Source organism: Ambystoma mexicanum, chromosome 2q, assembly GCF_040938575.1.
Source record: "Ambystoma mexicanum isolate Mex_15411 chromosome 2q, UKY_AmexF1_1, whole genome shotgun sequence".
Lineage (NCBI taxonomy): Eukaryota > Metazoa > Chordata > Amphibia > Caudata > Ambystomatidae > Ambystoma > Ambystoma mexicanum.
Genome location: NC_090924.1, coordinates 592039740 through 592056716, shown reverse-complemented (window position 1 = coordinate 592056716; position 16977 = coordinate 592039740). Strand labels below are relative to the sequence as shown.

Sequence of the window (16977 nt, the reverse complement as noted above, 5' to 3'; positions counted from 1 at the left end):
CAGCCACCTCCGACGTTGCCGCCACTCGCGCACCTCACCATTCGTCGTTACAACCAAATCCGACAGCCACTGCTGTCAACCGCTTCCGTTGAAAACGACTTTACTTTCTACTTACTGGTCACGCAATTCTACGTTACATGGTCCTTTTCTCTAATTTCACTCGCTCCCTTTACCATGCGGCACAGTCTTCATGACGAACGTATTCCTCCTGTCTTTAGAATATCACGGTAAATTCTAATCCTAGGCATTCCATGCCATCGCCATCTCCCCCTGCTGAAATGCGACGTCATCATTGTTACAGCAGTAGGTGAGCACTTCAGAGCTCCTGCTTTCCAACGGCCGATAGCGTTACAGGCAATCGCCGTCTTCCACGGCTAGACCTTTTCTTCTTAAGGGCTAGAATACGCTCTTGCTTGCTATGGGCTTCTAGTCCTCTACAAAGAAGGCACAGTTTTCCAGCAAGTGCTGATCTCTTTAGCATGCTAAAGCATAATCCACTATCATGTCTACTACGGGTCAGCCATCCAATTACCAGTCCACCTCATGGGGATCATTGATTTCCTGTGAGACCCTTTTAGTTCATGTCATGAGATCCATGGGGAAAACATCATGGCTTTTGCTTAACAACCTCCTGGGTCCCAAACTATAATGGGGCTTTCTCCCTCCAGCTCCTCTTGCGCTATGGGGATCATTGTCGTGGCTTCTTACTGTCTTATCCCGCGGGCCCCTGGGTGATGGGACTTACGGTTTCTGGGGGCGGTGTCCTCTGTTTTCTTCTGGTCCTTATTCATCCTGCACCCCCCGCAGCAGGCGTCTTGCATCATTTACTTCTTACTTCTTATGGCTTTACTTGGTTTCTCTTCACCTTCCTTTGCCATGGGTTCTTGATGTTTAGGAAATCCTCGTCGCCATTGTTATAATGCTCAGTCCAGGCAGCTTTAGGTTAATTTATAAGTTTACTTCAGTTCTTATGATCCAGTTACAGTTACAGGATTAAGACTTAAGACAGAGACACAGAGAGAAGAAACACCGGCACCCATCACCCAGGGAGGGAGGGCTCAACTGACACAACATGGAACTCTCATCACAGCATTCTCCCACTCAGCATTCATCAACATTCCACAGGCACTCTGGTGACATCATAAATCACATGACAAACCACACCAGATTAACCAAGCACATCACAACACATCTTCCCCTTTACAAAACACACTTGCAACAAAAGCTTCACAACACTCTTCTTATGGAAGTGATGGCTACTAAGAAGGCAGTTTTATAAGTGAAATGTTTGAGACTAGATTTGTGCATGGGCTCAAAGGGGGGGGCCCATGAGCTTAGTAAGTACCACATTAAGGTCCCAACCTGGTGGTGGGTTAGAAATTGGAGGGTGGAGTCTCTTTACCCCTTCCATAAATGCCTTGACAACTGGAACTTTCCACCATGACACCTTGTTCTGGGAAGTGGTGTAGGCTGATAAAGCTGCCAGGTGCACTTTAAGTGAGTTAAACACTAACCCTGCATCCAATAGGTGGAGCGTATATAGGTGACGACATTAGAAGTACAATAAACTGCGTTGATTTGCTTATTCTGGCACTATAAATCGTTTCCATTTATCATAGTAACAGTGCCTTGTGTTAGGTTGTCTTGACTCTTTGAAGATATCCATACATCTCTGGGGTAAATTGAGATGTCTGAACTCTATGACTTCAGGAGCCATGTAATGCAAAGTTAATTGCGTTGGGCTGAGGATGCAGTGTTAGCCCCTCCTGCTGGGAGAGTAGGTCGTATCGGTACAGGAATTTGATTGGATCGCAAACGGCCAGCTTGCATAGGTGTGGAAACCATGGTTGTCTCGCCCACATAGGAGCAACTAGGATGAGCGTTATCGGTTCCCTGTGGATCTTGTTCACTACCTTCCTCACCAGTGGGGTTGGTGGAAAAGCATAGGCAAACATCCCTGACCAATTCATCCATAGGGCGTTCCCCTTGGAGCCTGGTAGGGGGAACCTGGACGTGAAGTCTGGGCATTGACGATTTTCGCTTGTGGCGAATACGTCTATAGTTGGAAAACCCTACATGGAAAAGAGGTGTTCTACCACCTCTACGTGTAGACGCCACTCGTGTTCCTCTGGCAGGGGGCCTCTGCTCAGTGAGTCTGCTAGAGCATTGAGTTCCCCTTTGAGGTGCAAGGAACATCTTCCGTCTGCGTGCCCATTTCCAGGTTTTCTGTGCAAGTCTGGATAAATTTGGAGGACGTGACCCCCCCCCCTGTTTGTTGATATAAAAGATTGCTGTGGTGCTGTCTGTAAGGATCTGCACCGGCAGACTTGTTAAATGGGGTACGAATGCATGGAGTGCTTTGAACACTGCTAGAAGCTCCAGCACGTTGATATGGTTCTGCGCCATGGAGTGTGACCACAGACCCCGAGCTGTGTGGTGCAGGTAGTGCACCCGCCACCCGCTAGTGAGGCATCTGTTGTGACCACTGCTTGCATCTGTGGATCGTAGAAGGGTTTCCCCTTGTTCAGATTCTCTCTCGTCCACCAGCGAATATTTTGTACCAGTGTTGGCGAAACGACCACTAGATCGTCCCACTGACCGCTTGCCTGAGACCATTGTTTCGCCAACCACTCCTTTATGGGACGCAGGCGCGCGTGGGGAACCAGGTAAATGCATCATGCCTATTAAACGCATTGCTTTGCGTACCCTTATCTGGTGGCCGGCCCGATAGTGTGGTATTTGCAGTAACAAGTTCTTTACTCTCTCTTCTGAGGGAAAGACTAACTCTTACTCTGTTTAGAATAGCTCCTAAGAACTGTTTGAGCCCAATTGAAAGAGGAGGTTGATTGTTGTCTGAATGTTTTGTCTGCAAATCAGAGGCGATTCCCCTGTTATGAGCCAGTCATCCAAGTAAGGGTACACTGGGATTGCATCCCTGCGCAGGTTCACTGCCACCACCGCCAGTACCTTGGTGAATACCCTTGGAGCCGAGGCTATTCCGAAGGGCAGCACCTTGAATTGGTAGTGCTGGTTCGCCATCTTGAAAGGCAAACTTCTGTGCCCTGGAAACATTGGAATATGAAAATAGGCATCTTTCATATCCAGTGTTGCCATGTAATCCCCCTTTTTTAGAAGCAGTATTACTTCTTGTAGCGTGGTCATGTGGAACTTTTGTGGCTTGACATACTTGTTTGCAGGCCTCAAATCTAATACAGGGCGCATTGTTAGATCTTTTTTGGGCACAAGGAAGTAAGTTGAATATATGGCCCTGTTACCTGGTTGGCTGGGACCACTTCTATGGCGTCCTTTAATAGAAGCTCTGTAATTTCCTGTAGAAGAATCCGTTGATGTTCTTCAGAGTGTACCTTTTGTATCGGGGGATGATTGCGAGGTTTTTGAAGAAGTTCTACAGAGTAGCCCGCTGCTACTGTTGGCAGCACCCATCTGTCTGAGGTAATACCCTCCCATGCGTGGGTGAAGTTGGAAATTCGTCCTCCTATTGTAGATGCATGGGAGGGTACGTGGAGTGGAATGTCACTTGCTCTGAGGTGGTGTGCCACCTCGAGCTTGGCTTCTGCCCCGATTACTGAAAGGACTGTCCCCGATTGGTGTTATAGGAACCATGGCCCTGGTTGTATCCGGATCCCCTCTGGGAATTCTGTCCACGAAAGCAGCGAAAATTGCTGTTGCCCCTTTGCCCTGTGGGTTTGTTCGTGAGTTGGCCTAAAGACTTCAGGGTTTCATATTTGTCTTTAGCAGTCTTCAGTGCGTCTTTCACTGCCTTGCCAAAGAGCACATCTTTTTCCACCGGCATATTAATTAAGGTGGCCTGTGTTTCCGGCCTAAAGCCAGATTGGCAAAGCCAAGCGTGTCTCTTGATGATAGTGCCCTCAGCGATTATTCTACCCGCATTGTCTGCTGCGTCAAAATTTTACTTTAGAAGACAAGTCGACACTGCTCTACCATCTGCTGCCACCTGGGCTAATTGGGACTCAAGTGGCTCGGGTGCAGATGAAAGTAATGCTGAAACCTCATCCCATTTGTGGCAGTTGTAGCTTGCCAGAAGTGTAGCATTATTTGCGATGCAGGTTTGGTAGGCTGCAGAAGAGGCTACTTTCCTGCCCATTGCGTAGATCTTTTTGCTCTCCTTGTCCGGAGGAGCCTCGGAGGAAGCAAGGGGAGTGCCTGCTCTCTTTCGTGTGGTAGTGACCACCAGGGAGTCTGGTCTTAACTGGCCTCTTATGTAAAGAGGGTCAGAAGGTTCAGGTCTAAACCTTTTTTCAACACACAGGTTAACGGCCCCTATGAGGTTGGGTGCTTCCAAAGAAGGTTGGATTCTGCGTTGTACAGACTTCAAAATTGGAATGAATTGGCCCACTGTCTTTATCATCCAACAATTGCTCAGCCAAGTCTGTCTTCTACCACCTCCTATGCGGAAGTGTTCTGCTGCTTTTATTATAACTTCGTTGAGTAAAGGTTGGTTATCTATGGGGGGAGTCTATTACTGGAGGATCCTGATTAATGGGTGAATCCAAGGAGTAGCTGTTGGCCTCTTGGTCTGGGTCTTCATCGTCCCCATCATAAAATTTGTCTAGGTCGTCATCCATAAGTTGAGGATCAGATGCATCAATAAAGGAAACATCGTCCTGACACCCTTCTGGACTGACCTCAGGGTCATACAGATCTAGAACTCTGCCCTGACATGGGACGTCAGAACGAACCCCCTTGGAAGGAGGTTGAGACACAGGGGGTCTAGAGCTCGAAGGGGCTGAGGTAGGTGGGGTGGACTGAAGGCTTATAAGGTGTTCAGGGTGTTTTTGAAAGAAGTTACCAATGAAGGACATCCTACGCATAACCCTGTCGATGTCCTCGGCGGACGGATCTTTCGAGCTTGGAAAGAATTTCGGGCTCAGAGTCGGGAAGGCCCATGTCTACATTAGTGGGTGGGATAAGCTTAGGCCTAGGGTCTTTAGAGCTAGGGTCTTTAGTTTTCCCCTCGGATAGGCCTTCTATATAGGAGAGAGAGAGAGAGAGAGAGAGAGAGAGAGAGAGAGAGAGACAGAGACAGAGACAGAGACAGAGACAGAGACAGAGACAGAGACAGAGAGAGAGACTTCTTGGGCCCTGACGTCTTACTAACAGAAGAACATCGAATTTTGTGTGTGGGGGCCGAGGTTTCGTCTGCAGACGAATAGGCCTCGGATGTCGTTTTCCGCGAGGCACGCTTGCCGTCTTTCAACGTCTTAGTGTCTCTCAACGTTTTACTGTCTTTCGGCGCTTTAGTTCTGTCATGCGGCGATCTAGATTGCCCAGAGGACAGGGATTCGGTTGACCGTTCTCGGGGTGCCGAGCGTTGTCGAGTACTCGAAGAATCTTTTGAGTGTCGACTGGGGGTTGTGTTCTTTGTGGTGTGTGTAATTGTTGCGCTACCGCCGAGTGTAGTCCCCACAACATGGCTGCCGGCCTGTCCTATTAGGTCAGGGGCTTGCGCTCGGGTAGCGTCGGCTACTTCGGTGCCCTCGCCGTCCGAAAGTACGGCGTCATTGCCATCGCTGAAGGTTCCCTCCCTTCCATGGCCTCAAGTTGCCTGGCGTGGTGGGCCCAGCACTTAATTGAACGGTCTTTCAACGTCGTAGGCTCGACAAGACGTCTCGACATGATCTCTCGGGAGACACAAGTTACACACGAGGCGTTTGTCTACCCAGGGAAACTTATGGTTGCACTTGGGGCAAAACTTAATTGTGGTGTTCTCCATAATACTGGGTAAAGGTGATGGCAGCTGGGCGAACAAAGTGTAGGAAGGGGAGAATATGCATTCTACAAATGGCCTAACAATGGCCTCTGCCCTCTCTCACTACTGTATGGGAACCAGAGCCCGGGGCGGCCTTCCAAGGCCGTTCGGTCCATAGCGATTATTCTCCTACGGTAGTCTTCTTTCCAATTCTTCGGCGTAGTGTAACGAGGTCGAAGAAAGGATAGAAAGAGAACCTATCTTATTTCAACAAAGTCAATGGCTAATTTGCTGAAAGGGACTGCTATACTCGTCCGTCTAGCATGGCGGAAAAAAACAATCTGAGGGACGTCGACGCGTTAGGGATCATGGGTACAGTGGACGTCACACTAGGGATAGTATTACTGGCATGCCCTCTAGATGGCGGGCTATGCACAGCATGTGATCTAAGCAGATTCCACAAGCCTCAGAGATAGATATATATACATATATATATATATATATACATATATATATATATATATACATATACATATATATACATATATATATGGGGCAGCAATCACCAAGGGGTGACAATACAATTAAAAAATAAGTAAAGCAATTCAATTCACTTATATTAATGCAGAATGTAAAACACAGGAAAAGGAACAGTTTTGGTTGGTGAACAGATAGCGTTTAGGTTAATATTTCTCCCTGCTAAGTATTTTAAGGCACAAATGAGCAATCCTACACAGATGTCAGTAATCAGCAGGTATTCAGGAATGAAAGATAATGTCTAGAGTTTGGATGCAATCTTCCCTCCCCAAACAAGAGAGAAAACCGTTTTTGGAATTGTACATTTAAACTGACAGGTGAAAATGGCTTTGTGAAATAATGCAAAAGGGTGAAAAAATGCTTACATGGAGAAATGTTCTTAGGAAAGCAACACTAAACAGGCCCTAACACACATGAGCTACAATATAACAACAGTACACACTTTAGATCAAGATGGGATTTGAGAAACACTTTGAATGGGCAAAAGACATGTGTAAACTTTGGAAAACTGCAAATTTGCGGCAAAATTTCACTAAGTGATATTTGAGAAAAACGGGTCAAATACACTGTTCCGTGATGCGGTTTTTGGTTGTGGGTGTAGCTAAGGGTCTTCGGTATCAGTGAGTTGAAATTCGTTTCTATCTTTATAATTCAAGAAGTTAGAGGTTTTAGTGAGGCGTTTTTTCAAAATATGCACGAAAAGCAGAAATTTGGTTTTACAAATGACAGATGGGTTTCATTACACTCTATTAATGACTATGAAAAAGAGAATGCCACGCATGAATCAGTTACTCACGGCCGCTCGTAACTCTTCACGTGTGATACTCTAGTTTCCGTTTTGTATGGGAATTACTTTACTTAATCCAAATCACTAATGGGTGATGGTTTAATGAAACAGATGGGAAAAATCAGTGCACAAAAGGTTCTGAAGTTAAAGATGGGATGGGTTTCAGATTGGGATAAGAATGCAAATATACTATGGGTCACTGTTCTTCCTATTAATACTTACAGTCCACTGTAATTAGGATTGGACCGTCAGGTTCTGGTCATTGGATTGAGTCAGCTCTACTGGCAGCAGGGCACTTCTGGAGGGATTGGATTAGCGGCACGGTTCTGGTCAATTTTGGACTGCACCTCAGGCTGGATTTGGATGGGCCCTTCTAGTCACTGGACACGGCAGATTAGCAGGATGCAAGTTTCATCAGGGAAGCCTCAGCGGTAACAAGCCAAGCTGAATCAGAATTATTCTTCTAAATTTTGGGAGTGTTGAAATTGTGTCTAGCTAGAAAGAGTTCAGCAACGCTAAAGTCTGGATTCAGCAAAGAAATCTGGATCTTCAAAGAAGTCTGGAATCAGCTACAAGATGAAGAATTCTGTAACAAGGTGCTGTGCGGAAATCTGGATGTATTCTGGAAGCAGTGTGCCCTATGTGTTGTGAAGTTCCTATATTTATACTGTCAAATTACATCATCCAGTTTATGGTGTGGGCAGAATTTCAAAAAACACCCCCACGGCTGTGAGTGGCCACAGGCACTTGCCTTGTTTTGATTGGCGGTCTGAACAGAGCTGTAATCTTTATGATGCAATTTAGGAACTCCCACATTGATTTTGACCAAAACGTAACTTTTGCCCAAATGTACATTTCTAAAATTATGTTCCCTAATAAAATCAGACATATACATTTCATATTTGATGGGCTATATTCCCCTTCAATCCCCCATCTCTGTGCGAGCTGTCTCTCATTCTATAGAATTTTCTCAATTTTAATCATAACAGTTTGGATCAATAATTTCTAATTTGGTACATCTCTGGGCGCTTATCGGTGGATCATGTACATACAATCTTAGACTTGCAACATTTATAGTTCTGCTACAATGAGAGTTTTTTTCGTAACTTTGGTTCCTTAAGTGGTACAGGTTTCATCAATGTCTTCAAAGCAAAAGCCTGAAATTAGGTTAACATCTAGCAATTTTCAGATTTATCCTCCTTTTCGTTGCACAGTTCAAGAGTTTTAAACTTCACCACAAATAAGGATTTAAACATCAAAGTTCTCCTTTGTAACTTCCCCTTCCCAGGCAGCAGCTGTCACAGTCCTTTGATCAGGGAGGTGTGTCCCCTTCCTGGAGAGGGAAGCTCCCCTGTAGAGATCAGTTGGGCAGCTTGCCATTGTTCTTGGCTCAGCCCCAGACGAATGAGGTCTCACCGTGCTCCTTGTCGTCAATATGCGGGAACCTCCCTCAGCCATTAGCCTTCCCGTAGCAAGGGTCTGTCAAACTGAAGTGTCAAACTTTCCCAGGCTGGCCACTGATCAGAATTAAGCAGTTACTTAACTCCAACACTGGGTTGCTTTAAAACTCACAATAAAGTCTGCTCTTTAACACATATAAAAATAAGCACAGTTTATAAGGTATTTGGACATTTAACAGAATTAAGCCCTTCACAAACATGCTTAAATAGGTGAATTTTGCAATTTCTTCAGGAACAGAAACACACTTAAACTGGGTTTGACATCTAATTTTCTTAAGGAGCTGTCAGCGAGGCCTGGATTCCTCTGACTGCCTGGAGAATCTATGATTTCAGCACACATTTCATTTCAATAATTCACTGGGAAAATGACTGAATTTAGCGCCAAAACAACACTTTGAAGGTTGCCATTGATTGGGAAGCTGTATTTAAAGGCATTTTGGGATTTTAGCCCACTTTTGTGGCCTTGATTCATCTGACAGGTAACAGCACCCACTGGCATTCTCCTGCAGGGAGTTCTTGTTTTGACATCAACTTTGCCTGTGTGGGGCAAGGTGGTGCAACCTTCTTGTGATTTATGAACCATTTGCAGTTTTGGCGCGCACAGGGGTAAGCACCTCCATTTTTGGCAGTTTTTCCCCCATTGGCAAAGGGGTGCAGTGTGGCGCATTGGCATGGGTTGAAATATCCTACACATGCCAAAAGTATAGTGCATCCATGTGCCTTTGCTGCACCAGTCCACTGACATCTGCAGCTTCTGATCTTCAATGGCACAGAGCAGGTTGAAGGTCATGTGTGCATTCCTGACAGCTCCTAGGACAACAGGCTCCCGCAGAAGGAGGCGACATGCTAAATTCTGAAGCTCCAATCTAAAAAAGAATTCTTTCCTTAATCACCCTTGTGGCAGAGTAATATATGAAATATGCCAAATGCTGGTTATGGTAAACACAATTATTAAGGCCATAGCAATCCTCATACAAGCGTCAACTCTTCGCACCAGCCAGCTATGTCAGGTCATGTGTGCTCATGGGCAGCCTTAGCCTTTCCCACTTTAGCAAGTGGGACAATAGCCGGACAGCTGCCTTTCTTCGATTCCCTGGAAGGAAGTGTAGTAACTCCCTTCAGGGCACAGCAGCTCTCACAAAAAGGTCTGGGAGTCCTGCTTCAAAGGGGCATTCACTTAAAGGCCAGCCTCACATCAGAGTATTGCACACCAAAGGGCCTTTGAAGTCTGCAGGATTGAAACTGGGCAAAGTTAGAGTAGCAAGAGTGGGAAGGTGAACTGAGAAGGGGCTTCATCATCTAGATTTTCTTTTAGGGATCTCTTCCTTGCTGTTGCCTCCATTTACTGCAGAACATGGCACTTGGGAATGTCAGAAGGCAAGGGTAATTTGTTACAGCAAAATGAATTTAACCCTTACAGCACACTTGCTTTAGCCCAATCCCGTGCAACATTATGCATTTATAAGGAATCACTGCTTCTCCTTTCATGATCCATCTTTGGACATCAGAAGAATATACTTTGAGCTCTCCCGGTAATGCAACCCATTGCAAAGTCCTCTGACAGAGGGGAAGGCAGAAGGCATTAAAGGCAGAGAATAGCTCAATCCCATAATCATGCCCAGGGAACATTGGGGGTGAACTTTTGTCAACCAAGGCCTGCCAGTCTACCAGCTGTTTTGGAACCCGGCCCCTTACTTGAAGCGAGGCAACCGCTACAGTTGGCTGCCAGGCATACTTTCTTGGACTAGGAGTGCAAATCAAGAAAGACTCAACTTTTCTGACTCAAATTCGACAGCTGATGAGGAGGGGTGTGAGCTGCGGAAGCGGACAGACTGTAATGCACATTGCCGGTCAGAAAGCCAAGCAGGAGCATGGCTCGGGCATCGGCGAGCAGGCAAGACCAAAGAAGGAAGCTTGAGTGCAGAAAAGCTGCCACCGTCGAGCGAGAAGCAGCAGAACCTGAGCACAGGTGAAAGAGGCATGGAGAAAGCGCAGAGGCGAACAGGCCGCACGCCAAGCCAGTGGAGTGAAGGAAACCAGAACAAAGATACACAGAGCATTTCTAGTACCCGGTAAACCCAGTGAAAGCTTAAAAGTGTATGCTACATTGAACAAGGGACACGAGTCTCAAAGCAAAGGGTATGAAAAACCTGAAGTATTTGTGAATTGTACCACAAATGGGTTACCAACCCCATATTTACAGGAGTAAAGTGAAGGAAACCATGAATATTAAAGAGAACTCTGCTAAACAAAGTGTTAACAAGCCAACTTTGGGAAAACATTGTTTCATGGCCAAAGAGGAAAATAACCACAAATTCTGGCGGAAGAGTACACCAGGCAAAGCCAAGTGTGTGAGAAAGACTAAGCTAAATGATTTTCAAGAATGCATGAAAGCCCTGACAAGAGAGTATACCAGACAGAGCTAAGTATTTAAGAAGGACTGCGAGTTAAATACTGAAAGTCTGTACAAAAGATCTGGCAGGGAAGTACACCAGGCACACAGTCAAGTGTGAATTTGATATCATTAAAAGAAGACAACCTCAAGGAAGACCCATGCCCTGGAGGTTGCGAGTTGCTGGAAAAAGAGGAAAAAGAAAAGAACCTGGCGGGGAAGTATACCAGGTAATCTGCAAGTCTGATGCTCGCACCAAACTTGCAATTTAAAATGAGAACTCCAAGGAAGGACCATGCCCTTAGGATTCTTAACTGCCTTGTGTGTGAAGAGGAGCTTGGAGAAAAGCCATTTCCCTGTGATTTGTGAACTATCCAAGAGGAAGGAACTGCCCTCTTGGTTTATCAGGAACTTGGTCATTCTTTTGTTTGCAAGCTTTCATATTGGTGATGTTGAATCTGGAGAAGGGAGTCAGCCCCTAGAACCTTGGAATTTTTCCATTTGGAACTCTTTGGTTGAAATTACATTGTGCCATGTTTTAGAAAGTGTGTGCACCTTCAAGATTCAGAGACAATACCCCTTTGCACCTTAGATTTAGTTTTAGAGTGCGAGGGCAAGAATAGGATTACAGATGCAAGACATATCATTTTTGGACACCTTGACAAAGGACAAACAATAGTTTTGGTTGAGGTATGGAACTACCTCATACACTAGGGATAGCGAGGCACTTTCCCAAACCCTTTTGATTTAATAAACACCAAAACAAATACTCTGTGTTCATATCTCATTCCTGGCTCCTCAGTCTCAAGTTTAAAGTTTAGGCACACCAGGCAGTGGATTCCTTAGCGTGGTCCCATGCCAGACAACTATTACGCAACTTGTGTGCGTCTCCAAGGACATTTTAAATTCAACCAGGGCCAAAACTTAAGAGGTGCATTTTCCATGTGGCCCTCAGGGTATCGATGCTGCCTTAGTGAAAATAGTGGCGCTAGATTAAGGGACAAAGAAATTCTCTAGGCGTGTACAACTTATAAAACAACCTTGCCCCACACTCTCCTTACAGTACGCCACGTCACAGCAGAGTCTATTAGTTCTAGCGCCAGACAGTGCTTCAGAGTCAAAGTTGGTGACCATACGTGTAATGGCGCTGAAATGTTTCTCTCTTCTGCAAAGACTTGCTGCCAACCAATTGCAGAAAAAAAAAAAAAAAAAAAAAAGAACTTTGATGTGCGAGGGATTATGGGTAGCTGAAAAACCACAGTTGTACTCAGAGCCAACTGCTATATGGCATACTATACAAAGCCAGTAAGGTAACTACTCAATGCAATTGGGTTAGCAGAACGTCACGATAAAGATTTCTACCGCAGGAGCCCAACTTTTAACACCAGACACCCTTACAACACCAGACACCATGCGAAAGGGAATCTGTGGGGACAAATACATTTCACTGTAGGCTCTGCCACAGCAGGTTCACAAGCTGTGGTTCTGAAGCTTCCAGCAACATTTGGCCTGGCTCAGTGAGAGACCCCAACACAGGATGTAGACCACTTGAATTCAATCCCAGCAGCATGGGAGAAGCCCTCAGTAGCAGATGGGAGCAATCAAACCAAAATACGATCGGTAGTTCCTTCGGATCATGAGGGTGGACTTGAGTATCAGCAGGCCTTGCCGCGTGAAGCGATTGCAGCAGAAAGTTGGTGAGGCTTAGCACAGTTAGGAGGATGTCAGCAACAGGCCTGTGCAAAGCCGCAGGCAAGTTCCAGTCAAGTGCAAGCGAATTGCAGAACTGGTAATGACTCAGACCTTGAAACAGTGAAGCAGAGTAGGGCTTCAGACTGGTTGCCCCCCCCCCCCAGTCCAGAAGAGCAAGGCACCCGGTTCAGGCCTTAAATCGATTTGAAGATAAATAACAAATGTGGTGGTGAATCTAAGCATATTCACAAGCCTCAGAAATGTATAGATATTTTGCGTTAAAATGAATCCCACATTTAAATGGGCTCACTGTTGAGAAGACATTGGTTAAAACGTTAATACCAAAAATACTCAGCATTCCAACAGTGCAAAATTAGCAGTACCTGTCCATGGGTATCCCCCGGTGGCTTTCCAGGTTCAAACCGCACGGCCAATCCGAAATCTGCTAAAATAGCCGTCAGGTCATTCCTTAGTAGCACGTTTTTACTTTTGAAATCCCTATAGAAAAAATAAAGCTCATCAGAAATGTTTAAAGTGGGAATACAGTATAAACAAATCTACAACATTAAACAAGACTCATATTAGTTACAGTTGTGCCGAGACAAATTCAGTCATCTGCTTTACTATAGCCAGCGGTATGGTAGACCTTACAAGGAATACAGGGTGCACCTTTATGACATATTCATAGTCCATACATTGTAATGCATTTGAAGAAGGGGATTAAACTTGTTTTTCCCGCAAACTTGCAGAGGATTAGGCCTCTAAACTGAAAGGGAGTGTATGGGTGTATGAGCATGTGTGAGAGCACACAAGAGAGGAAGGGCATGAGAAGTGTGCGCTCTGTTGGGTAGCTGGCGATGAAAGCGAGTCATAAAATGTTTCCAATACATTTGTGTTTCTAGCTCTGTCGTAGGGCCCCATGTTATGTGGGACTGTAAGGACAGTTTTTCTGAAGCCCGACTAAGGGCTTCATAAAACCACACAACTGAGACAGTACAAGCTCCACTCTTAGCATAAGGCTGTACGAACTGATTATTTGGTAGCACAAACAGAGCAGCCAGGCTTATCCTAGGAGGGGGAAAGGGCTGTTGTAAAGTACAAATAAACCTGTAACATGCAAATGGTTCAAAAGAAACACTTTGGCTCAGACGTATTATAAAAAAAATAGAGGTGTATTATAAATACAAGCAGGCCACGGTAAAACTTGGGTCGGGGGGGGGGGGGGTAAGTTCCATAGATTCATAAACACAACACAATGCTCAAGGTACACAGACCAAAGTATAGATGTTGTTCAGAATAACTAACTCTAGGCAAGTCAGACCTAATCATACACATTTGGAATAGAACACACCTATTCAGGGGGAGAAAAAAACAAGTTACTTTTAGATTACTTTCAGTAATTCAAGGGTAGTAGACAACCCTGTCAGTCATGCAGTTATCACACTCAGTTTAAGAAATCACTTTGTAAACCAACCCTGTTCTCAGGATACTTTTCTGAATAGTGGAACACAAATTCATGGAAGAGTATGAACCTATACTTCTTTCATGATAACTTTGTTATACCAGGTGAGTAAGACCTAATGTTGTAATAACTATTACAATTGCTTTTCAGATCAGTGAAACACAGATTAAGGTAAGAAACAACTTCTTACATGATTTTAGGATCACACAAAACAGAACAAAGTAAGTGAAAACCCAAAGTACACCTATTCAGAATGGCGCACAGCTATTCAAGGTAGGTAAAACCTAAGGCAGACAGACAATACAGACAATACAGCAGGTCAGGGGAAGCAAGACCCAGTTGGTAACTTATAAACCTATTTTATGAAAGAAATCGTCAGGTGACGCCAACAGCATTATTTTTGGGAAGGAGAGGAACCAATTCACAGGCAAGTGAAATAATCTTATATATACTTTTAAGAATGGCAAAGCACATTCGAAGGATAGTAAGAACTTTTGTAACTGCTCATATTTCAGTGCGACAATTACCAACCAACTCTTTCACAAGTAAGTAACTTTTCAACACGTTACATTTCAGAGCAAAAAGGCCCAAAGCTTATACGTCATTGCATACTCTTGGAAGCATGAGTGTTCTCAGTGGCAGGAGAGGGTCACTAGTGCTCTAGTGGGCAACAGCAAAGTCAGGAAAAGCACAGATGTAGGAAAGGTCAGAGTTCCTGAGGAAAGCTCTTCGAAACAAGTTAAGTATTTCACTTGTAGAAAGGTTCCAGCAACTTCAGAGAACATCATAGCGAGATTCCAGCATTGGGCCTGGGCGAACTGGTTGAGAGAACTCCCAATTACAAGAATCACACCCAAAGCGTCTCAGGAATCACACAAGCCTTACGGTAACTAATACCCCAGCCAACAGAGTACCTCAGCAGAGAAGAGGACTTTGCAGCAGGATATCTTCAGGGACTGCAGCCGAAAACCTGGTCCCCGACTTCCTTGTCGTGGTGACTGAACAAAGGACACTGGAAGGAAATTTGCAGCATGCACCAACGGGGAAGGCTCCAGTTAACAGTTTCTTCGAGGTTGGTTGCCGTTATGGTTTTGAAACCCTTTTCTGGAGCCAGGAGAAGACCGAATATCGCGATAGGATTCTCCTCGCTAATCAGGTCCAGCACTCTGGCGAGGGGACATCAAGGACTCGAATCAAGTCTCTGGAGGTCCAGCAGGATGCACAACATTTCAACGGGATTCGGAATTCAGAAGACTGCACCGCATAATGGATTAGGGTTCCAGGGTATTGGTGTATTGCATCCTAGTAAGGTTGCAGCATGTCGCGGGATGGCTCAAAATATAGGTCTTCATGAGTCTAGTGGATCTCGCAAGGCACTGTGTCAGGGGTTTTCGTTCTCGGGACCCCCAGGTCGCTTGGAAGGAAGGATAACAGCAGGCTGCGATTACACAGCAGGCTCTACTGTCTATGGAAATAGTCTCTTTTCTTCATCCTCCTCTTTGGATTTCATTCCAGTGGTCGACTACCTCTTCAGCTTCAAGGATTGTACCTTTAAACAGGAACCCAGCCAATCAAACAGGCGTGCAACATTCAAACCTGAGGTGGTGGCAGTCCTTTCAGGATGGACAGCCAACCTCCCTTTTGCAATTGGATCCAAGCAGGCATGCTGGAAGAAAAAGGGCTGCATAAAGTTGGACTCCTTCCTCACTTCCTGCCGTCCCAGACACTCTGGAGCCTGGGCAGGCTTGCCCGAGGTCTACTGCCGAAGACAAAACCAGCAAAAAGGGATTTCCTGCCCTGGAGAGTAGGGGGTGGAGGGAGGAGTACCAAGAAAGGACAAGTAACCTAGAAATGTCAATGAAGACAGGGGCCATTTTGGGATAATGGGCTCCCATGGGTGCCTTTATCGCAGCTTTGGAAGCAGCCTGCGAGGTGCACTGAATTAGTAAAAAGGTTCAATGCCATTTAGGTTAAACTGGTCACTAACAAATGTTACAGCTGTAGGGAGAAAGGGGATACATGCAACTCCCCAGCACTGGTCTAGACAAATAATATGTAGAAAGGATACAAATATCCTTTTTACCCTTGGGAACAGTAATTCTCACACGTTAAGCCAGAGGAAATAAAAAGGGAAGCCCAAGGGGCAACCCAGCAACACTGCACAGAAAGTGCTGCAACAATAAAATGTAGATGCCAAAACGTTGTGAAAAAGGATCAAATTAAAAATACACTATGGAGAGTCATAAAAATGACACCCACAAAAAGAGTAAAAGAAAGGGCGAATGGGGGAAAAAGATTCCCACTCACTGGGGAACAAGGAAAAAGAATCCTTTAGTCCAGCAACAAGTTCTGGCAGTCTCACAAGTGACATTTTGCACTAAACTAAAAATCTCACCCAACACTGGGACATTCTGGTGCCCTACACTCCCACCTCCCAGGATCCACTCCGATAACGTATTTGTGACATGCTGTTATGTGCTATGTTACACTAGCCCATTTATTTGTTGCACCCCCCTAAGGCGATATATATATTTCAAGGAAGGAATCACAGCATAGTTGATTTCAGAGTCAAAGAAGGCTGGTCAAGTGTGTTCAGGGCACTAAAATTGCTGAGACCTATTTGGCTCCTGGATATGGCCAAGTAGAGTCTGGTTTGTTTGCAACCAACAGATAAAAGGGTCTACTTTTGACAACACAAGCCCAATGGTGCAACCTAATCTGACTGAGTGTTTCTGGGAATTTGCATAAAAAAGGTACATTAGTAAACCTCCAGAAGACACGTAAAGAATGACAATACGTACTGGACAGAAAGTCACTGTTGCTCTTTAGAAGGTAGATTTGTTGCATGCTACGTATTAGTGCGTCATTCTGCAGCAGAGAGAATGAACGAGGTCACAAGGAAAAGGGAGGTGTCGG

General features: G+C 45.2%; 1 protein-coding gene across 1 annotated transcript in view; it reads right to left on the bottom strand.

Annotated features, from left to right (window-relative positions):
* Window positions 1-16977, bottom strand: part of ACVR2B (activin A receptor type 2B) — a 565434-nt gene that overhangs the window by 96338 nt on the left and 452119 nt on the right. The window contains exon 8 of the mRNA XM_069647733.1: window positions 12983-13097. Coding sequence (XP_069503834.1) covers window positions 12983-13097 — 115 coding nt within the window. The remainder of the gene's footprint in view (window positions 1-12982; window positions 13098-16977) is intronic.